This window comes from Amphiura filiformis, chromosome 5 (genome assembly GCF_039555335.1).
Source record: "Amphiura filiformis chromosome 5, Afil_fr2py, whole genome shotgun sequence".
In the NCBI taxonomy this organism is placed as follows: domain Eukaryota; kingdom Metazoa; phylum Echinodermata; class Ophiuroidea; order Amphilepidida; family Amphiuridae; genus Amphiura; species Amphiura filiformis.
In genome coordinates, this window is record NC_092632.1 from 44,578,082 (window position 1) to 44,598,711 (window position 20,630).

The 20,630-nt window shown below is 34.6% G+C and overlaps 1 protein-coding gene across 1 annotated transcript in view; it reads right to left on the reverse strand.

Annotated features, from left to right (window-relative positions):
* LOC140152224 (TOG array regulator of axonemal microtubules protein 1-like) overlaps positions 1-20,630 on the reverse strand; it is a 102,305-nt gene that overhangs the window by 27,981 nt on the left and 53,694 nt on the right. Inside the window, exons 5-8 of the mRNA XM_072174526.1 lie at positions 20,345-20,604; positions 8,538-8,767; positions 6,020-6,342; positions 4,225-4,326 (exon numbers count right to left, since the gene is read on the reverse strand). Coding sequence (XP_072030627.1) covers positions 4,225-4,326; positions 6,020-6,342; positions 8,538-8,767; positions 20,345-20,604 — 915 coding nt within the window. The remainder of the gene's footprint in view (positions 1-4,224; positions 4,327-6,019; positions 6,343-8,537; positions 8,768-20,344; positions 20,605-20,630) is intronic.

Genomic DNA, 20,630 nt, shown 5'->3' on the forward strand with positions numbered 1-20,630 from the left:
TGACGAAAAAAGAAAACCCTGTTCTACGTACATATTCCTGTACAAATGAATGCCGACCCAAATTTCAGAAATTTCAGGAATTTTTTTTTGTATTTTCTCAAATTGCAATTTATTTACAGATTTTAGTCATTTTTGGGTCATTAAAAACCCCAAAACGACCGTAGAACAGGGTTTCTTTTTTTCGTTGCCTCATGTTAATTTTGGCCCAAAGTATATAATGGATTTTCTGTTTTTGTTTGTGTTTTTGTTTTTATTTTTTTTGCTGATGGGGGGGGGAATTAAAAAAATGAACCCAGCCCTCTTGCCATTTTTCCTGGATAAATACTTTTTCGGAGCAAAGTGTTTTTTCTGTGATAAATATTTTTTTGGAATAAATATTTTTTCTGAGAAAATATTTTGTTCTGGGAAAAGTATTTTTTTCTGGGAAAAATATTTTTCTGGGATTAATATTTTTTCTGGGAAAAATATTGACCCTCATGGTAATTTTGGCCCAAAGTAATGGATTTTCTGTTGTTTTTTTGCTTTTGTTTTTTGGCTGACGGGGAAGGGGGGGATAAAAAATTTGTCCAAGCCCTCTTGCCCTCCCCCACCATAGGCTACCCCTTTTGACCTTTCAAAAATGCCCATTCTAACCCCAGCCCCCCAGCTCTTAGTATTGTCACACATTAAAAAAAATATTTATTTTATTTATCCCTTTTTAAAGGGATTTTTATTATTTTACGTGCCACGTGATTATAACCAGCCAATCACTGCGCGTGATTTAGCCCAGTCAAGGTCATGATTTCTGATCAAAACAAACGCGATGATCGGCGGTCTGACAGTCCGGTCTCCAAATGAAAAGTACAAATTATATCTATCCGTTTGACCAGGTAAAATATTTTCATGATATCGGAGTTGAATTTTTCAATGCAAAAGATTACAAATTATGTATTTTGTCAAGTGATATCAAGGACCGCATTCTGAAAATCAGATATTTATGCGTTAAATTTCGTGAGAAAATATCCAAACCATACTAAATTTTTTACCAAAAAACATTGCTTGTATTTCCAACAATGCAATATATTTTGCATGAATCTATGCATATGGATAGATAATATCATCCCTATCCTGGCATATAATGAGCAAATTTCCATCGATTTATGATTCTAAACATTAAAAAACGAAGTTTTCCTGGGCCAACTTTTCAGGGTCAAACTCTGCTTGGTAACAGCGTGAGTACTTCCGGGTCAATGGTGTGGGTTAGAAAAGCAACGTAATTGCGTGTGCCTGCATACTGACTGAGCCTCATCCCCCCACTTTTCCCAAAAAAAGTTGAGATTTTTACACCACTGGATACCTCTGGCTACATAATGTTTATGTACCAAATATTTCTTCCAGATTAATTCGTTTAGCAACAATATCGCCAAATTTGACTTTCGTTCTGGTGCACCAGAACGAAATTACAACCCATTGTCTATGGAGCAGTGTACTACACATAATGATGCATAACTCGCAAACGAAAAATCGGAATCAACTGAAATTTTAGAAATAAGCTTTTTTCGTGGATATCTATTGAGAAATGTCATAAAAAGAGGATGCTAGGATCACAAAATCCTCCTTTAATGGCTATTTTAGATACCGGTAGTTTTTTAACTATGAGCAGGTGTTTAACATTAACATGATGACATAGCAATTATAAGAATCTGTTAGAAAATAAACATAACTCTCAGATACCGTTTAACCTTCAAATCATAATCTTCGAATACTAAAAAACTTTGAATACTAAAAACAAAACATGTGTAGCAATTGTTTCCTTTATTTTGAAGATGAAACTTGAATACAATCATGTCTATTATAAAGCAGCTCTTAAAAATTTGGTATCTGTAAAATAATGTCTCTAAACTGCGTAACATGTAGCTGTGTATTAAACAGCTATTGGATGAAAGGCTTCATAACAACACGCTTGTGTATCTTCACGTACACACCCTATTTCCTTCAAAACAGCGATATGGTTTTATGATTGATTATGCTGCATGTATTGTCATTTTTCTTCTTGGAAATGGTGAGATAAGAACCATGCTTCCATCTGTTAACCTTGACTTCGCTTGTTTTCCATCTATGATATTACAAATTGTGTTTTTACTGAGAATTTTGCTCTTCGATACCTGCTTGCTGCTAATTAACCTGTACAAAGAACTGTAATTTACTCGGCATTGACTGGTTCATTACTCAAATTCCATTAAAAATAAGCCAATGACCAAACAAATGGGGTTAAAATCCATCATTAAAAAACAAGCTTTCAAAAATTTGATTGAAATTCCTGAAATTTCTGACTACAATTTGACTTTTATAGTCGTAAAAGAACTTGAATTTGTTTCTATAGTGAACAATGCCATTTTAGTATCTGACCATATCTCCCTTGTTTTTATCAGATTCAATGTAGCTGTCTAAATATATGCCATCCATGGCATTTTCCATATTGTGCCTCCAGGTCCAGATGATTCTGAATCCGATTTATCCTGTCGCTCTCAGGTCTACACTATAAGGTTGACCTGAGAGCTCTGCATACAACATCCTAAGTTGAAATATAAGGTTGATTCACCTGTAAAGCACTATATCAAAAAGTTGAAATCTCGAATACTAAAAAGACGGCCCTTTTATGCAATTCATATGATATTTTAACCACGTTACTGTAGTGTAGTTCATATCTGTTCACTAAGACACCTGTTTACTTTCACAATTTCACTTCTATCATTTACATCATTTGTTATCATTCCTTAGAATGGCATGTTTTTCTTACAAAAAGCTGCTATAATATACATACATGTATAATGTATAATATAAAGGTATGGTACAAACATCTGAACATACTAAGACTTTTTGGTTTTGGTGACAGCTATTTTTTAATTTGTCCATCAAAGATGTATAAAAATTTCAATGGTTCAACAAACAATGCTTATCGTCAAGTTCATTTGCCCATATACCAATGCAACAATACACAAAGTAGCTTCAAATTTAAGACAATGCTGTCTACAGTGGAATAATCACCAAAGATATTCAACTGAAAGAATTGCTCATCAACCTGAACAACATCATACATTTGTCCTGTACAGTTTAATTCAAGTTCAGAAATGAGAGAATGGTCAATCCAATTCTGAATTATGTGTTTTTTCCTCTTTGATGACTGTCACATTAATCTACTTCTAAAGATTGCCGACTAAATAGACTACGTCTGTCACTATCCCCTCAAGAGCATGACCAATAAAAATGGCTTAAATTAAAGCTGCGTCCTCATCCAGGATTAAGGTTGACATTATTTTTTACGAGCAACTTTAATTCAAGAAAACACTTTTAAGGTTTTGATGATGATAACTACCTCTCACTAGACACAAAAAGGGACCATACTGACCATATTAGCGTAAATCAAACAAAAATAAATAAATTGGAAATACAATACATAAACACATCCTTTCTCTTTTTGCCATATTATTAAGTTAAAAGTTGTCACCTCACCCCATTATTTTAATACCTTGATGAGCTTGCCAAAGTTGCATCAAGAAAACCTACGATAGGAATGCCCCTTATATGTTAATATGTGGAAATAATATCATGGATATAAGATGATCGTTAAAAACACCTGCAATTAGGGAACAGGTAGAAAATAATCAATAGGATTCAGCAATAATCATTTGCTACACTGTATGCTGTACGCAAAGGAGTCCCTACCACAAAATTCTTATAGGCTAATTATTCACTCTAATTGGTTTTGCAGAATTTAGCAACCTGCCCATTATATAATCACGTTCACTTATATTTGCACTTGATACATCGGTATAATATCAACATTACTTACTTATGGGGCACAAGATTGATTTCAAGGCTATAAAATAATCATTAAAGTCTTTTAATAGTGCGAGGAGCACAATATTGTAATATTATTTTGTTTGTTTGTTTACTGTTTATTTACTAGTAACATTGTCTTCATGTATCACAAGGAAAACAATAACCTACTGAATCTAAATTCTCAATCTTTCTCTTCCTTCTTTCCCTTTTAACAAAGATGCCTGTCGTCAAAAAATCAAAGTGTTGTCAAAAAATCTTTAAATGGCAAAAAATTCCTGAAAAATGTACTTTGCCTATACATTTCTACAGGATCATCCAAGTAAAATTTCCTGAAATCCGGAAATTTCCTGAAGACTGGCAACACCGTAGCTATCCTTTCATCTTCCCTCCTCAGCTTCTTACCTTTGCCTATAACCATCTGGAAGTCACCATCAGCTTCATCTACCTCCACAGGACCAGTCTTCTGCAAGGATGCCATTCCCAGAGGGGATACCAATCCACTACCTACAAGTTTACATAATACACAAATAAACGTTGTATTGATAAACAAATAACTGGTAGACAGGTTCCCACAGACATTCAATTTTAAAATTCCATGACTTTTCTAAGACCTCGGATCCATTCCATTAAACTTTTAACCCTTTGTAACTCAAGTAACCGTTTGTAAAGTTACGAATACTCAATACTAGATGTAACTTTACAAAGAGTCCCTGTAGTAAATCCCCATTACTTACGAAGGGTGCAGTTCGTAAATATGTTTAGTAAAATAGAAAATAGTGAACCATTTCAAGACTCAAGGCGTCGTAAATTTAGTGAAATGGACCCCTCATCACTTCATTCCATACCGATAGATACTAGGAACATGGTAGCTCTCCAAAGAATCTACTTCGCTTCACTTCTTGGTTTCTATGGCTCTGCATTTAACACTCATTTTTACTCAGGTTGCATTCTCTCATTCTCTTTTTTAAAAGAATTCCATAATTTTCCATAACTGTTACAATTTATTTATGGAATTTCCATGACAATATTCAAAATTCCTTGACTTTTCCAAGACTTTTGACACTTCTCTTGGAAATCTATGACCAAAATCAAATTCCCCAACTTGTCCATGATTCATAAATTCCATCCTTTTTCCTAATTCTGTGAGAACCCTGAGTACATGTCTAAAAGAATTGCATTAAGCTCAGAACACCTACACTGCTATAAACAGTCTAAGTATGCCATTACAAGAGCCCACTAGAGAGTAATTATGAAAGAACTTGCTTTTTAATCAGGACGTCTATATATGTTGGAAAATGGAACTCCATGTTATACATTCTAATTGGACCTTCTGCATTTGAAAACCCCAGGACACCCATATTACTACTTATCTGACTCAATTTTTCCCTCCAGTAAAACATTTGAGCACATCTCAATTATAAACCAAATTGCTTCCCTGGGAGTGCTAAGTCTCATACAATATAATTTGCATTTATAGTTATAAATGACATTGTATTCTGCAGAGTAAAAAAGAGCTCCCTGAAGGCATTTTTCTGGTTTAAAAACTACACTGAGCTAGAATTCAAAGTTAATAATGAAATAGTATCGGTGTTATACAAATGCTAATTAGATTTTAACAACTTGTCTTGGGAATGGATATTTTTCTAGTACATTATTCATAATATCACCTTACTAATATTACTCAAAAGTTGTTTTGTTGTAATAATGGAAATACATTATGTGCATTATACAGAGCTAAATTTGATGAACGGTTTTCACTTCATTGCTTAAACTGCCGGAAGAGAATAATTTATCAGTGAAACTAATAATTCAGACTCATTGTGCTTGCAGATGCCCAAAAATTAAAACAATTTGCCTGGGTTTATTGGCAAACAAGTTCCATAAGTATCAACATTTTTAGTTATATAGAATGGACATACATTTTGTAAGTATATTACCCTACTTTTCACACCTAGCAGAACATTTGAACCATGCTCAACTTGTCAGAGGGCAGGAATATGAGTTATATTCATCTCAGCTGCAACCAGGGGCCCTATTTCTGCTTGTTTCTAATATTATGCCAGTCCATTGTGAGGCTAAGTGTAGCTCAAAACTTGAATGTAAATGTAAAAACTTGACACATTAAACACTTCTATGCCTGTTTTTTATATCCCCCACAAATAATAATTTCTAAAAGCCATAGTTTTCCTTCTCTCACCTGAAGGTCTTTGTTGCTGTCTTTTCCTTTCCCTTGCATTTTGGTTTCTAAGTGTAGGAATTGGTGGTGAATCAGACCTCCAAACCTCACCAGCATCTTCAGAGTCCTCTTGTGCACTGGATTTGCTGTATCCCTGACCAACTATACTGACATCAGATGTTGGATGATCTTGAAATGTGACACCAGATGATGGATTGTAAGGGAAAGCATTTGGGTCTGCTGTTTCCAGCTGCTCTGATGAATTCTTACGACTTCCTTTACCAGAAGAGGAGCGTGCCATGCGTGGTCTGTTACTAAACGGCGAATCGGATGTGGACTTTTTCCTGCAACAAAAAAGAAGTCTTGAATGTTTACTTACATATACTAGACTCAATAACAGCATTCTCTTTCAACTCTACTTGCCTGCTTATATTTGAAATTAAATACTTTGTATCTGTCTTCTTAATGTAGCAAAATTTGAATCATCATTCCTTTTACAAGTAGAACACACATACCATTAACCTTTGCAAACTGGGCCAACTTAGATATATTGTTGCAGACTATCAGCAGATCGCATCAGCAGGGTAATGCGTAAAGACGCACTGCACACTTTAAGTATGTTTATTTAGGAAAAGGATGATCCCAAATATAGTAAATCCTATCTTCTTGTGTTTGTCAAATGGACCCTGTCAGGGTGATAACTACTATATAAATAATACCGTGGAACAATAATATGGGAATGTGAAACTTTTCAATGAATGTATTGTCTACATCGTAGAAAACACAATATAATTTAAGCTAAATAAATATTCTTAACAGTTTTTCCCCCATTTCCATAAAACTAACGAATATTTTGGGAAAAAACAGCAATGTGCATCTAGTTAAATGTCAGTTGGACAAATTCAACTTTTAAATTAGGATTTGAAGAACACAAAAAAATAGACAAATTGCATCCCTCTTGGCAATTAATAAGAAAGATAAATGATAAATATCTTGCCCACTTGAATAAGTGTTAAAATATGAATCATTCATCAATTCAAATTCATTATTTCAGGGAGAAAACCTTAATTGATTCTTCTAGGATATGCAACCTTCTGATTTTAATTTATTATTCACGACATGTCAGTGCAGCAGTAGTTGAGGTCATGAATGAATGATAACAGTGTCTTCTACAAAGTTGAAGGAAACGGATAAATAATTGATTTGCCATCATTCTCCCTGCATACATTATTGGATCACTGAACTCGGCACAGGTTTATTTTTCACACTATGCCGAAGAAAATCCTTCTTAACTCAACCCTAGTCACATACAATCCACGACATTCCAAATTTCAAGATTCGTGTTCATCATACCGAATCACAGGTGTGCTATGTTATTCATGTAAACGTACACCCCTGCCCTTTAGTAAAGCTTTTATTCCTCTTCCTAACTACATCGGTGTTTAATTTCCAAACATCTTATGACGCAGAGAATACCCCTGCTGAAGCAGAGCAACTGTTGAATAAGATACAATGTATGATGAATATTTATCAAAGTGTCTTATCTTCCTGCTGCTGAGCAATAAGTGAGGAGAAAATAAGTAGAGTGGAGGAAGATAACAAATAAATTGACACAACCTTGCATCAAAAATGGGCTATTCCTTTTAAAATCCACACTGCCCCTGTGGAAGATTTTGCAAATATCTTCCACAGGGGGAGTGTGCATTTCAAATGGAATTAGCACATTAGACAGCTTTATTTGAATTTCATATATACACTCTGAGAAAGATTTAACCCGAATCTTCCACAGAGGAGGATGAGTTTCAAAAGAGCTGGTTAATGTGCTAATTCTATTTGAAATTCATACTCCCCCTGTGGAAGATATTTCCAAAATCTTCCACAGGGGTGGTGTAGATATTAAATGGAACAGCCCAATATACCAGGTTCTCAACAACAGGCAATTAAGATGGCAAAATTGAATTGTATAAAATGTTGTCTAGACTAGACTATATGAAACAAGCCAGGGCAGAAATCAATTCAGCATGTGTTATCCGATATTGTAATTACTGCTTGAAACGGTCTTTAGCCAGTGGTACTTACTATAAATGTTAAGAGTTTAATGTTTCCGCCAGGTATAAAGGTAGCCAGGAGAGAGCCAATAATAAAATCGATAATACAGATTTAAATCAAAATTTTGGAAATTGTTTTGAATGTTGAGTCAAAAAAAGTAAAATGCCACCAAGAAGTCATGTTACAGTTTAATGGAGTGTAAGTATGAAGTAATTTCAGGGGAAAAACCATTGTAATTAACATAAATGTATCTCTAGTATCCTACATATGCTTACTTAAATTCAACTTCATTCCTCACATCTACAATGGAAATGGAAAGAAAACCAAATAGTTATCTAACTCCCAAGTGCCACTCATTGTTTTGGTGTTAAAAACATGAAATAACTCAAAATGTCCTGATTTTTTCTCAGTTTCATATACTACTGTATATAAAAAAAGCTTAAAAATGACATCGCTTAATTTTTTCTGACAAAAATACCTCGCAACTCACCCTTTCTTTTTCATACTGTTTGCTGGTGGATATCTCTCCAATGTATCTTCCATTCCTGAGTTCAGTGTTGAAAACATGCTGAAGATTCCACTCTCTTGTAAAGGTGGCGACGGAGTATGACCCATCATGCCGTTACTTTGATTCTGGCCCTTCCTCGGTTCGCTCTGAGCCATTTTCTGTGCTCGCTTTTTGGCCGCACTATTCCGTACATTTAGCAGAGACGTACTCATCTGTGAAATGAAAACAAAATAAGGGTGAAATTGGATTGGATTGCCAAATTTGCCGACGGAATAGTCAGTGGAATGCTTTTTACTGAACCAAATTGTCCTGTTGCGGATCAATTTTAGCACTTTCTTCAATTGTAATTGCATTTGGAGGCATTTCGGAGGCACTTTGTTGGGGAAATGTACCTGCTTGGATACACAATGAAGTCATGCAAAATAATTGCATAAATAAATTCAGAACATTAATTTGCGCTTACTCGGTAATAATTTGTGACAAGTTTAATCAACACTTCAATTTTATTTTGAATACCAACTTATTTGCAGGAAATCATTATAAAAGGTAAAATTGCACTGCACTGAAAAAATTGTGAAATTGGGCTAATCCATTTGCAATCCACACTGTGAATGAGAGGGAGTATGAGTTTTGAATAGAATAGACAATTGGGTAACTTCTATTTGAAATACTTACTCCAGTTGTGGATGATATAGGTAAAGCCATAATACAGGGGGAGTATGGGTTTCAAATGATTAACCCTGACCAATTACATTTAAAAAACATACTCCCCCTGTGGAAGATATTTCCAAAATCTTCCACAGGGGTAGTGTGGATTTTAAATGGAATAGCCCATTAAGGACTGAATAAGGTCTAAAAAAAATTGTTTGATTGGCGTAACATAAACAAATTTTTAGGGTAGGTAGGGCGGGATTCTTTTTTTTTTTTTCTTTCTTTCTTTTTTTTTTTTTTTTAAGCTGTAAATTTCGTTTGATAAAGGCTTTGGAACTTTTTTTAAATTTATTTATTTTAATTTATTTTTTAATTTTATTTTTTTTTTTTTTTTGCAAAAAAAAAAAACAAGTTAGGGTCGGGCCTAATTTTAGGGTAGGTCGGGTTACGCCAATGGGTTGCTAAAACCTGTCATATAAGAATCCTTCATTACATTTACATTAGGATTATGTGTATACCTCAAATTTTATTCTGGAATCTACAGCTTAACATTTGTTACCAACCTCAAATCTACATTACAACATTTAAATTCAACTTTGACATTCTCTTCACATCTAGTAAACAGAACTACGTATTATAGACCCACTTTATTTCAATTTTGTATTACAAGAAACTAAACTAAGTAGGAAAAGTAATCACCACCAAGCCAAAAAACAACCAACTGAAAGTCCTGCATATTCAGGAGTCAGAATACATTTATCCTACAATCTAATTTTATTCAAAAAATTATGTTAATTTTATTGCAAACTTGATTCTAACAAGCCATATTGACTCCTTTTTCTTATAGCTAGTCATATTTAATAACCTACTACATGAATATATTCAAACATCTCGTTCTTACTGTTGTCCACACATGTATTATTCATTGTGAAATAAAAAATGAATATCATATAAAAAAATCAAACGTTGACATTCTCTTCACGTCATGCAATTAGAGACTACCAGACAATATTAGTCTGTAAACTAAACAACCTGCATCTAATTACAAGTATCATATTACCCCCATAAAACTAGATGCCTGACTCGATAAAGCACTGCCACAAAACTAAATATTACACGCAAGTTTCGTATTACACACACTAGCTCATCTCTGAAAACGACTTCATTTTACAATGCACAACAGACTGAGAATTTCAATTAAAATTGGCTACAGTTGCTTTCTCGTCGTGATAGTGTAAGCAAACAGGTCCCGTGACAACACGTACAGCGAGAGAGGTGTCATAATCACGCGCCTCAATCAGTGCGTGGTGTGCTAATCCCTTAGATAGGACTTAAATTTCATTGATTTACATTTAGCATCTGCCAATTTATGAAAGTGATTTTTCAAACTACGTCGCCAATACTGTGAATGTTTGTACTTCCTTGAATGTAACTGTTTTTGTCATGATTTCAAATCACAAAATAAAAAATGGCAGAGAATTTCTGAGCGCTATCTTCTGTAGATAACACCAGCATGTAGAGGATTAAATATGCACTTGTCTGAACCACAGTTTGCTGTATATTGGTACTGGAAAGATATTTGCCTCAGGAAATGTAGAAGTTAAGAGTCTCTTGTTTCAAGTTGTATTAGACTCTTGATTATCATAATAGAATCAATTAAATAATGAAGGAACTTGCCTCTTCAGGCATGATGTATACATTATTTAGGAAACTAAGACTATCAAAGAGAGTGAATAAAAAACAATGACACAAATGTATTCTTCATATGTTGGCTCTGTTTCAATATCACTAGTGAGAAAGCGTAATGCACAAGTCTGTATTTTAATAATTAGAAGTAAAATTTTAATAATAGCTATAGCAATAGATTAGACCGGTTCATCCTTAGTGCTTTTTATGACAAGCCTCTGCAATTTTAATGTTCATCGACCATGCAAGAAGCTGTGATGAATCCTCCAGAGGCTTTGCCTACACCAGTCAACGAAGCTCTGGGCGTGTAATTGATTTTGCAGTCAGATTTGGGTGCTGCTTCTACGCGTCAAAATACAGTGTATCGATCAGCTTTAAGCAACGCCTCATTAGGGAGCCTAACGGGTATGTTGCTATCATAAATGGAATGGGTTACTTGGTGACACATTGAATTCAACATACAGGTAGTGCATACCCACAATTTATCATGAAAACAGTCAAGTTTTACACTACATTTTTTGATGATCGAGGCAAAGAATTTATTGACAGGATTTTAATACTTTGCATGGAGCATAAAGGCATTAAAGTCAGTTTGGAACATTTAAGAAACAATTGATTAGTGCTACACTTGGTGCATCAAAAATTTATATATAGACTGCAAAACTACTTCAGCTAGTGAAGATGAAATCATTTTAATGATTCAAAATGTTTCGTGGCAAATGCAGATGCAGATTATGATAATATTTTTTTCATCACAAAATGTCAAGTTGAATATTAAAAATGAGAATTCATAAAATGCAGATTAGACATACTGATCAAACTTTTTCATCAATTAATAATCCATAATATGGTAGAGTTTCTGGCTGCTATCTTCAGTAGATAACACCAGCATGTAGCAGATTAATATTCCCTTGACTGGACCACAGTTTGCTGTATATTGGTACCGGCTGGAAAGATATTTGCCTCAGGAAATGTAGAAGTTGAGATTCTTTTGTTTCAAGATGTATTTGACTCTTGATTATCATAATAGAACAATTAGATTTTAAAAGAAGTTGCCTCTTCAAGCATGATGTATGCATTATTTAGGAAACAAAGACTATCAAAAAGAGCAAAAAAAGGACTTTGAAAATAAATTACAATGACACAAATGTATTCTTCATACATGCATATGTTGGCTCTGTTTTCAGTATCACTACTGAGAAAGCATAATACACTAGTCTGTATTTCAATAATTAGAAATACATTTTTAATAGCTATAGCAATAGTTTAGACTTGGTTCATCCTCAGCGCTTTGAAGATGACAAGCCTCTGCAATTTTAATGTTCATCGACCATGCAAGAAGCTGTGATGAATCCTCCAGAGGCTTTGCCTACACCAGTCAACGCAGCTCTGGGCGTGTAATTGATTTTGCAGTCAGATTTGGGTGCTGCTTCTACGCGTCAAAATACAGTGTATCGACCAGCTTGAAGTAACGCCTCATTAGGGATCCTAACGGGTATGTTGCTATCATAAATTGAATGGGTTACTTGGTGACACATTGAATGCAACATCTATAGGAAGTGCAAACCCACAATTTATCATGAAAACAGTCAATTTTTACACTACATTTTTATGACAATCGAGGCAAAGAATTTATTGACAGGTTTTTAGTACTTTGCATGGAGCATACATGCATGAAAAACAGTTTGGAGAAACATTCAAGAAACAATTGATTAGTGCTACACTTGGTACATCAAAAATGTATATATAGACTGCAAAACTACTTCAGCTACTAAAGATAACATTTTAATGATTTAAAATGTTTTGTGCAGATTATGATAATATTTTTATCATCACAAAATGTCAAGTTGAATATTAAAAATGAGAATTCATAAAATTCAGATGAGACATACTGATCAAACTTTTTCATCAATTTATAATCCATAATATGGTAGAGTTTCTGGCTGCTATCTTCAGTAGATAACACCAGCATGTAGCAGATTAATATTCCCTTGACTGAACCACAGTTTGCTGTATATTGGTACTGACTGGAAAGATATTTGCCTCAGGAAATGTAGAAGTTAAGAGTCTCTTGTTTCAAGTTGTATTTGACTCTTGATTATCATAATAGAATCAATGAAATATTAAAGGAACTTGCTTCTTCAGGCATAACATACACATTACTTAGGAATCTAAGAGTGAATAAAAAAAGGATTTTGAGAATAAATTACAATTATACAAATGTATTCTTCATATGTTGGCTCTGTTTTCAGTATCACTACCGAGAAAACATAATACACTAGTCTGTATTTCAATAATTAGAAATACATTTTTAATAGCTATAGCAATAGTTTAGACTGGGTTCATCCTCAGTGCTTTGAAGATGACAAGCTTCTGCAATTTTAATGTTCATCGACCATGCAAGAAGCTGTGATGAATCCTCCAGAGGCTTTGCCTACACCAGTCAACGCAGCTCTGGGCATGTAATTGATTTTGCAGTCAGATTTGGGTGCTGCTTCTATGCGTCAAAAATACAGTGTATCGACCAGCTTTAAGTAACGCCTCATTAGGGAGCCTAACGGGTATGTTGCTATCATAAATTGAATGGGTTACTTGGTGACACATTGAATGCAACATATAGGAAGTGCATACCCACAATTTATCATGAAAACGGTTGATTTTTAAACTACATTTTTATGACGACTGAGGCAAAGAATTTATTGACAGACTTTTAGTACTTTGCATGGAGCATAAATGCATAAAGACATTTTGGAACATTCAAGAAACAATTGATTAGTGCTACACTTGGTACATTTATATATAGACTGCAAAACTACTTCAGCTACTGAAGATAACATTTTAATGATTTAAAATGTTTTGTGCAGATTATGATAATATTTTTATCATCACAAAATGTCAAGTCGAATATTAAAAATGAGAATTCATAAAATTCAGATGAGACATACTGATCAAACTTTTTCATCAATTTATAATACATAATATGGTAGAGTTTCTGGCTGCTATCTTCAGTAGATAACACCAGCATATAGCAGATTAATATTCCCTTGACTGAACCACAGTTTGCTGTATATTGGTACTGGCTGGAAAGATATTTGCCTCAGGAAATGTAGAAGTTAAGAGTCTCTTGTTTCAAGTTGTATAATTTGACTCTTGATTATCATAATAAAATCAATTAAATATTAAAGGAACTTGCTTCTTCAGGCATGACGTATACATTACTTAAGACTATCAAAGAGAGTGAATAAAAAAAGGATTTTGAGAATAAATTACAATTATACAAATGTATTCTTCATATGTTAGCTGTTTTCAATATCACTAGTGAGAAAGCGTAAAACACTAGTCTGTATTTCAATAATTAGAAATACATTTTTAATAGCTATAGCAAAGACTGGGTTCATCCTCAGTGCTTTGAAGATGACAAGCCTCTGCAATTTTGATGTTCATCGACCATGCAAGAAGCTGTGATGAATCCTCCAGAGGCTTTGCCTACACCAGTCAACGCAGCTCTGGGCGTGTAATTGATTTTGCAGCCAGATTTGGGTGCTGCTTCTATGCGTCAAAATACAGTGTATCGACCAGCTTTAAGTAACGCCTCATTAGGGAGCCTAACGGGTATGTTGCTATCATAAATTGAATGGGTTACTTGGTGACACATTGAATGCAACATACAGGTAATGCAAACCCACAATTTATCATGAAAACAGTCAATTTTGACACTACATTTTTATGACGATCGAGGCAAAGAATTTATTGGCAGGTTTTTAGTACTTTGCATGGAGCATAAAGGCATTGAAGTCTGTTTGGAACATTTAAGAAACTATTGATTAGTGTTACACTTGGTGCATAAAAATTCAAAAATTTATATATAGACTGCAAAACTACTTCAGCTGCTTAAAATGAAATCATTTTAATGATTTAAAATGTCTGGTGGTAAACTTAGATGCAGATTATGATTATAAAATGAGAATATTAGACATACTGATTGAACTTTTCCATCAATTTATATTATAATCTATAATATGGTAGAGTTTCTGGCTGCTATCTTCAGTAGATAACACTAGCATGTATAAGATTAAATATTCACTTGTCTGAACCACGGTTTGCTGTACTGCAAAGATATTTGCCTCAGGAAATGTAGAAGTTAAGAGTCTCTTGTTTCAAGTTGTATTTGACTCTTGATTATAGAATCAATTAAATAATAAAGGAACTTGCCTCTTCAGGCATGATGTATACATTATTTAGGAATATTAAACAGAGTGAATAAAAAAGGGACTTTGAAAATAAATTACAATGACACAAATGTATTCTTCATATGTTGGCTCTGTTTCAATATCACTAGTGAGAAAGCGTAATACACTAGTCTGTATTTCAATAATTAGAAATACATTTTTAATAGCTATAGCAATAATTTAGACTTGGTTCATCCTCGGTGCTTTGAAGATGACAAGCTTCTGCAAGTTTAATGTTCATCGACCATGCAAGAAGCTGTGATGAATCCTCCAGAGGCTTTGCCTACACCAGTCAACGCAGCTCTGGGCGTGTAATTGATTTTGCAGTCAGATTTGGGTGCTGCTTCTACGCGTCAAAATACAGTGTATCGACCAGCTTTAAGTAACGCCTCATTAGGGAGCCTAACGGGTATGTTGCTATCATAAATTGAATGGGTTACTTGGTGACACATTGAATGCAACATACAGGTAGTGCATACCCACAGTTTATCATGAAAACAGTCAATTTTCAAACTATATTTTTGTGACGATCGAGGCAAAGAATTCATTGACAGGTTTTTAGTATATACTTTGCATGGCGCATAAAGGCATGAAAGTCAGTTTGGAACATTTACACAACTATTGATTAGTGTTATAAATACTTGGCACATCAAAAGTTTATATTTAGACTGTAGAACTACTATACTTCAGCTGCTGAAGATGAAATCATGGTAACAATGCAAAATGTTTTGTGGCAAACTAATCTTTTCTCATCACAAAATATACATACTTAGCAAACTTTTCCAGACTAATCTATAATATTTGACTAAAGTGTCCATTTGTGGAATTTATTGCAATTTTTACATTAGTAATATAGGTAATGTCATACAAATCTCCCCATTTCATGACAGAGTGGGCAGAATGAGAATTCATAAAATTCAGATGAGACAAACTAATGGGTTAACTTTTCCATCAATATATAATCTGTAATATTTGTGCCAAGAAATTGTCGAATATAGAATTTATTGTTATTTTTTACATTAGTAATATAGGTAATGTCATTCAAATATCCCCATTTCATGACAGAGTGGGTAGAATGAGAATTCATAAAATTCAGACGAGACAAGCTAATGGGTTAACTTTTCCATCAGATATATTTGCACAAATTGTCGAAATATAGAATTTATTGCAATTTTTAAATGCAATATGGGTCATAAAAAACTCCCAATTTCATGACTGAGTGGGGTTTGCAATGTTGTTAAAGTCCCGCATTTTCCTTACCAAGTATTTGAGTAGGTAAGTAGTCTTCCTCTTAAGAGGATGGGTGTGTGGGGTGAAAGAAAGAAGTTTCTTAAATGTATCTTACTTTCTCAACTGTTCAACCTTTCTCTTCAGCCAATTGCTATTGTTTTATGTTTCACCTTATTTATGTTTTCCATCCATTTTTGAAAGGGTGTAAATAATTCCATAAATATGAAAATGGTAAATTATATTTCATGCCCAAAAAGAATATAGCCTATACCCCATTAGACTTCAATTTAAGCCATATTGCATCGAAAGTTGAACTCCAAAATTTGCCTGCTGTGATTAAACTTTCAAAGTGTGGTGTAAAATTGTGATAGAACTGTTCACATCAGCTTAACTTGTATTGCACCTCATATTCCCCCTTTGCATCAGGGATTTTAAATAATGGGATGGGCGACTGAAATTACATAATGATTCAAGTGTGTGTATCCTAGGTCTAGACACTAGGCGCCATTGGTGGCCATTTTGCTTTCAATATGATGCTGTTCACATATCGCAATACTTCGATACAAAAATACACTAGTCAACAGGTCTACAATTTTGAATTGTAAGTTCAGCATACAATATATTCTGTAGCAAATTGATAGAATATGACGGTGATTGTTGAGGTATATGCTTGATAGAATTAGACCATCTGATCAGCTAGTACTAGTATTCTCCTCTGCCATTAGTGTGATTCCAGTATTGAATGAAATCAAACTACATTGTATAGCGTGCTGCATAGGCAAAGGAAACTAAATCTATAGCTGATAAACAAGCGTGCGGTTATAGCGTGTGTAACTGCATATCTTCGGTCCATCATTGTTGTAACCATTCAACCTGGTATTGCCCTTATGACCTCTCACCCTCCTGATTGCATCTCAACTTCAAAAGTTTTAGTTATTTTGAAGCTTGCCGGCCTTGCCCATGACTAAAATGATCTTCACAGAATTGATTAGAAATGTTTCAGATGTGAAAAACCTCAAAACTACGCACTTGAGATGGAAACTTCTGAACCTACGACTAGTGAGGATATTTTTAATTTTTAATTAAAACTTTTTGCAACTTATTCCCCAGCATTGATTGTTAACAAGTTTTAATCTAAACAGTAAATCAAGTCTTTTGAATGTTCATTCTTGCGCTACACTTTGAAGTCAAATATTAAGATAAATGCAATTCTAAATGTGTAACTACATCTTAGTAATTATCAATGAAGAAAAAAATCCCTCTCCAACAAAAAAGTACATGATGCACTGTTAATTAAAACCCATCACTCTGAGTGAGAATTTGATGATAATCATTCATAACATAGATAAGCCCCATAGTGTGTCACTTAGTAGTCCATTATCAACACTGAAAACCCTTTGATGCAATCATAAACTATTTCAACTTGTCACAACAAATATCATGCTTCAATGATAGCTAGCACCTTATCATAATGCGCCTCTAAAAACTATCAAAATCCTGTGACTACATCCAAACAGACCAAACGTACATTTTGTATAATTATGAAACACAAGCAAAGAATAGGAACCTCTTTTATGCAGCACAAAATGGTCCCCCGAGCTATTGCTTTTAACATCTAGGGTGAATGAACCGGTGATACATCTTAGTTGCCAAGCGTGGAGTGCTTTTCATATAACTTTGATTGAAATCGAGCAGAATGAAACGGAGTGTACATCAATATTTGAATCATGAAATATTACATACTAAGTAAGCAGTTAACCTCATTTTTTTACGGTGGAAACCGAAGAAAGATCTCTTGTCAAATATCGCTAGTGCACCGCTGCGCATAAATGTGTGTGAATATTGGGGGATTCAACATGCAGGGTAATATGCAGTCTTAAAAACCATGACATCACTTATGCCTGTTATTTTAAAAGGGCTATATGTCAGAATTGATTAGTCTGTTTTTTCTTTATTTCCCCACAGACTACGAATTGTAACTCTATGTCTGTGTTTCCCTTGATTCATAAGGAGACCACAGCTCATTTAACCCTATGAGAACTACCTGCTGATTGGCCAAAAAGAAGTTTTCATTTTCAGTTGTACCAATCAGCAACATTGTTAAAATAATTTCACCACACAAAAAATTGGGGTGAATTATTTGCAAAGCTTCATTCTGATTGGTGAGTAAAGTAAAGATATCGTGTAATTGACCAATCAGAGGCAATGTTAGATCGGCAGGTAGTACTCAGGAGGTTAAACCACAGCTACAATGTAAGCAGGCTCTTACTTTTTGAGCGTATTAAGAAAAGGATCATTAATAGCTGTTTTACTGGCTTCCCGTAGATGCCCACTTCCCTCGCTGATGACCAACTTGAAATGCTCATCAAGAGAGAGTATTGAACTCGGAAATTGTTTGTTCTGTTAGCTTTTCATTATAACATTTGCAAGTGGAAATCCAATCTATTGCTTCAATCAGTGGAGTTGTGACATTGAGAAGAGGGTAAATGGGAAACTGTTCCAATTCAAGTTGAGTGACCAGCACTCAAGAGATAAACCCATTGTACAACAAATGTCTTCATCAATTTTGCTTGATGAATGTCATTGTGTATGTACAGCTAGTGCTTCCAGTTGTAATATCAAATGCACACGATGCAGTTGCCTGCAATAAAGCGACATTGTGACAATAGCAGATTGAACAATATTTATACAGCTTCCAGGCCCCACAATGACAAGTGAATCTCTGAAACCTTGACATTTCAGAATAAGGCTTATATGTCTTCAAAGGAGCCTAAATCTCGATTAAATACATATGCTGCATACTTCAAATGCCATTCAAAACAAAACAGTGATTTAATCAGGCAAATAGAATCAGAAGTATATTATTTTTTGCCTTAACATCAAGATGCAAATATGCAAACCATATAAGCGGTGGAGCCATGATTTCATTGACAGTAAAAATTTCATTTGAATGAACACAGCTGAATGCGATTCAACTGTGATCCTATGTCGCGTATATCTCAAAATACAAAGCAAACGCAAACCTTTGATACAATAATGAAAATACTAACCAATCAGTGAGTTTGCGTGGCTGAATTCACTTTCGCGTTACGCACGCAGGCATTCATCACACAGGGTACGCAGACAACTGTCGCGCTGTTAACAGCGGTGTTCATTCAAATGAAAATTTCTCCTATAGTTTCAATCTGAGAGTGCTTTTTTAACTAACCTTATGCCCATGATAAGGCATCTTGATTTTAACTTCTAAATATGTCGCACAAGAAATGTCAATAATTTGTATTCTTACAAATTTAAGGAAAAGGTCAATTATAATCAAAAGCAGGATTAAAAGACTACATGTAGTATGCAATGCATCTGTCAATCACACTCGGGCACAGTTTATTTATGAGTGTCGTGATTATTGAGTTTCTGAACGTGGCGGTAAAACAGCATGGTTAATGTTGCACCTTCCAATATACAAACCCTCTAAAAAGTTAGGTCATTGTATTAGGAAACTTTCCAGGTGGTGTATGACATGCAGTCCCTAAATTCAGTAAATTTTCATCGTCAACCGTGTAATTGAATGGGATTATTTTGAAATTTTAAAACGCTTGAAATATCACAAACAAATGGGCCTATGTTGATAAATAATATAAATACAAGCTAAAACCGTTGGGGTTCGATAATGAACCCCACAAAACTAACCGAGTATATGGAATATGCCATACGGCCGGGCGGTTTCACGAGTTGCCGGCTCGATCATGTCATCCGCCGCCTGAAACTTTCTTTCAACAATGCCTAGAAAAGTTGCTTTTTGCTTGTAAAAGTACCATAATTTTTTGTAGTTTCCTGCCATTCCTTTTCTCCGATCGGCACCAGATGACTCAACCTTCTTTTATACCCTGCTTGCACACACAGACACATTCTCTATTCTTTGGGTGACTACTGAATACTGAGCAGAAAGTCCTCAGCAATCTTCCTGGACAACCTTTTTCATGCAAAACACCTACTTACCTCCAACACATCATCATCATCATCGTCGTCGTCTGATAACTCAAACTTGATGGAATCGGAAATGCCTAATCCCTCCCACTCGTCTATGTCGTCTCTTCCCATGCTGATATTTTTCTCTATGGGTTCAAGAGTTCCCCTTTGACCTCTCCTTCCTGCTGACCTGGCTAGGGTTGGTTTTAAAGGAATTGGTGATTGAACTGGACCTTTGAGTGGTTTCCTTGTTGATGGGTCTGTCCAATCAGGATAGTTTGATGTTGGATCTGCATGAATAAGACAAACCAAATGT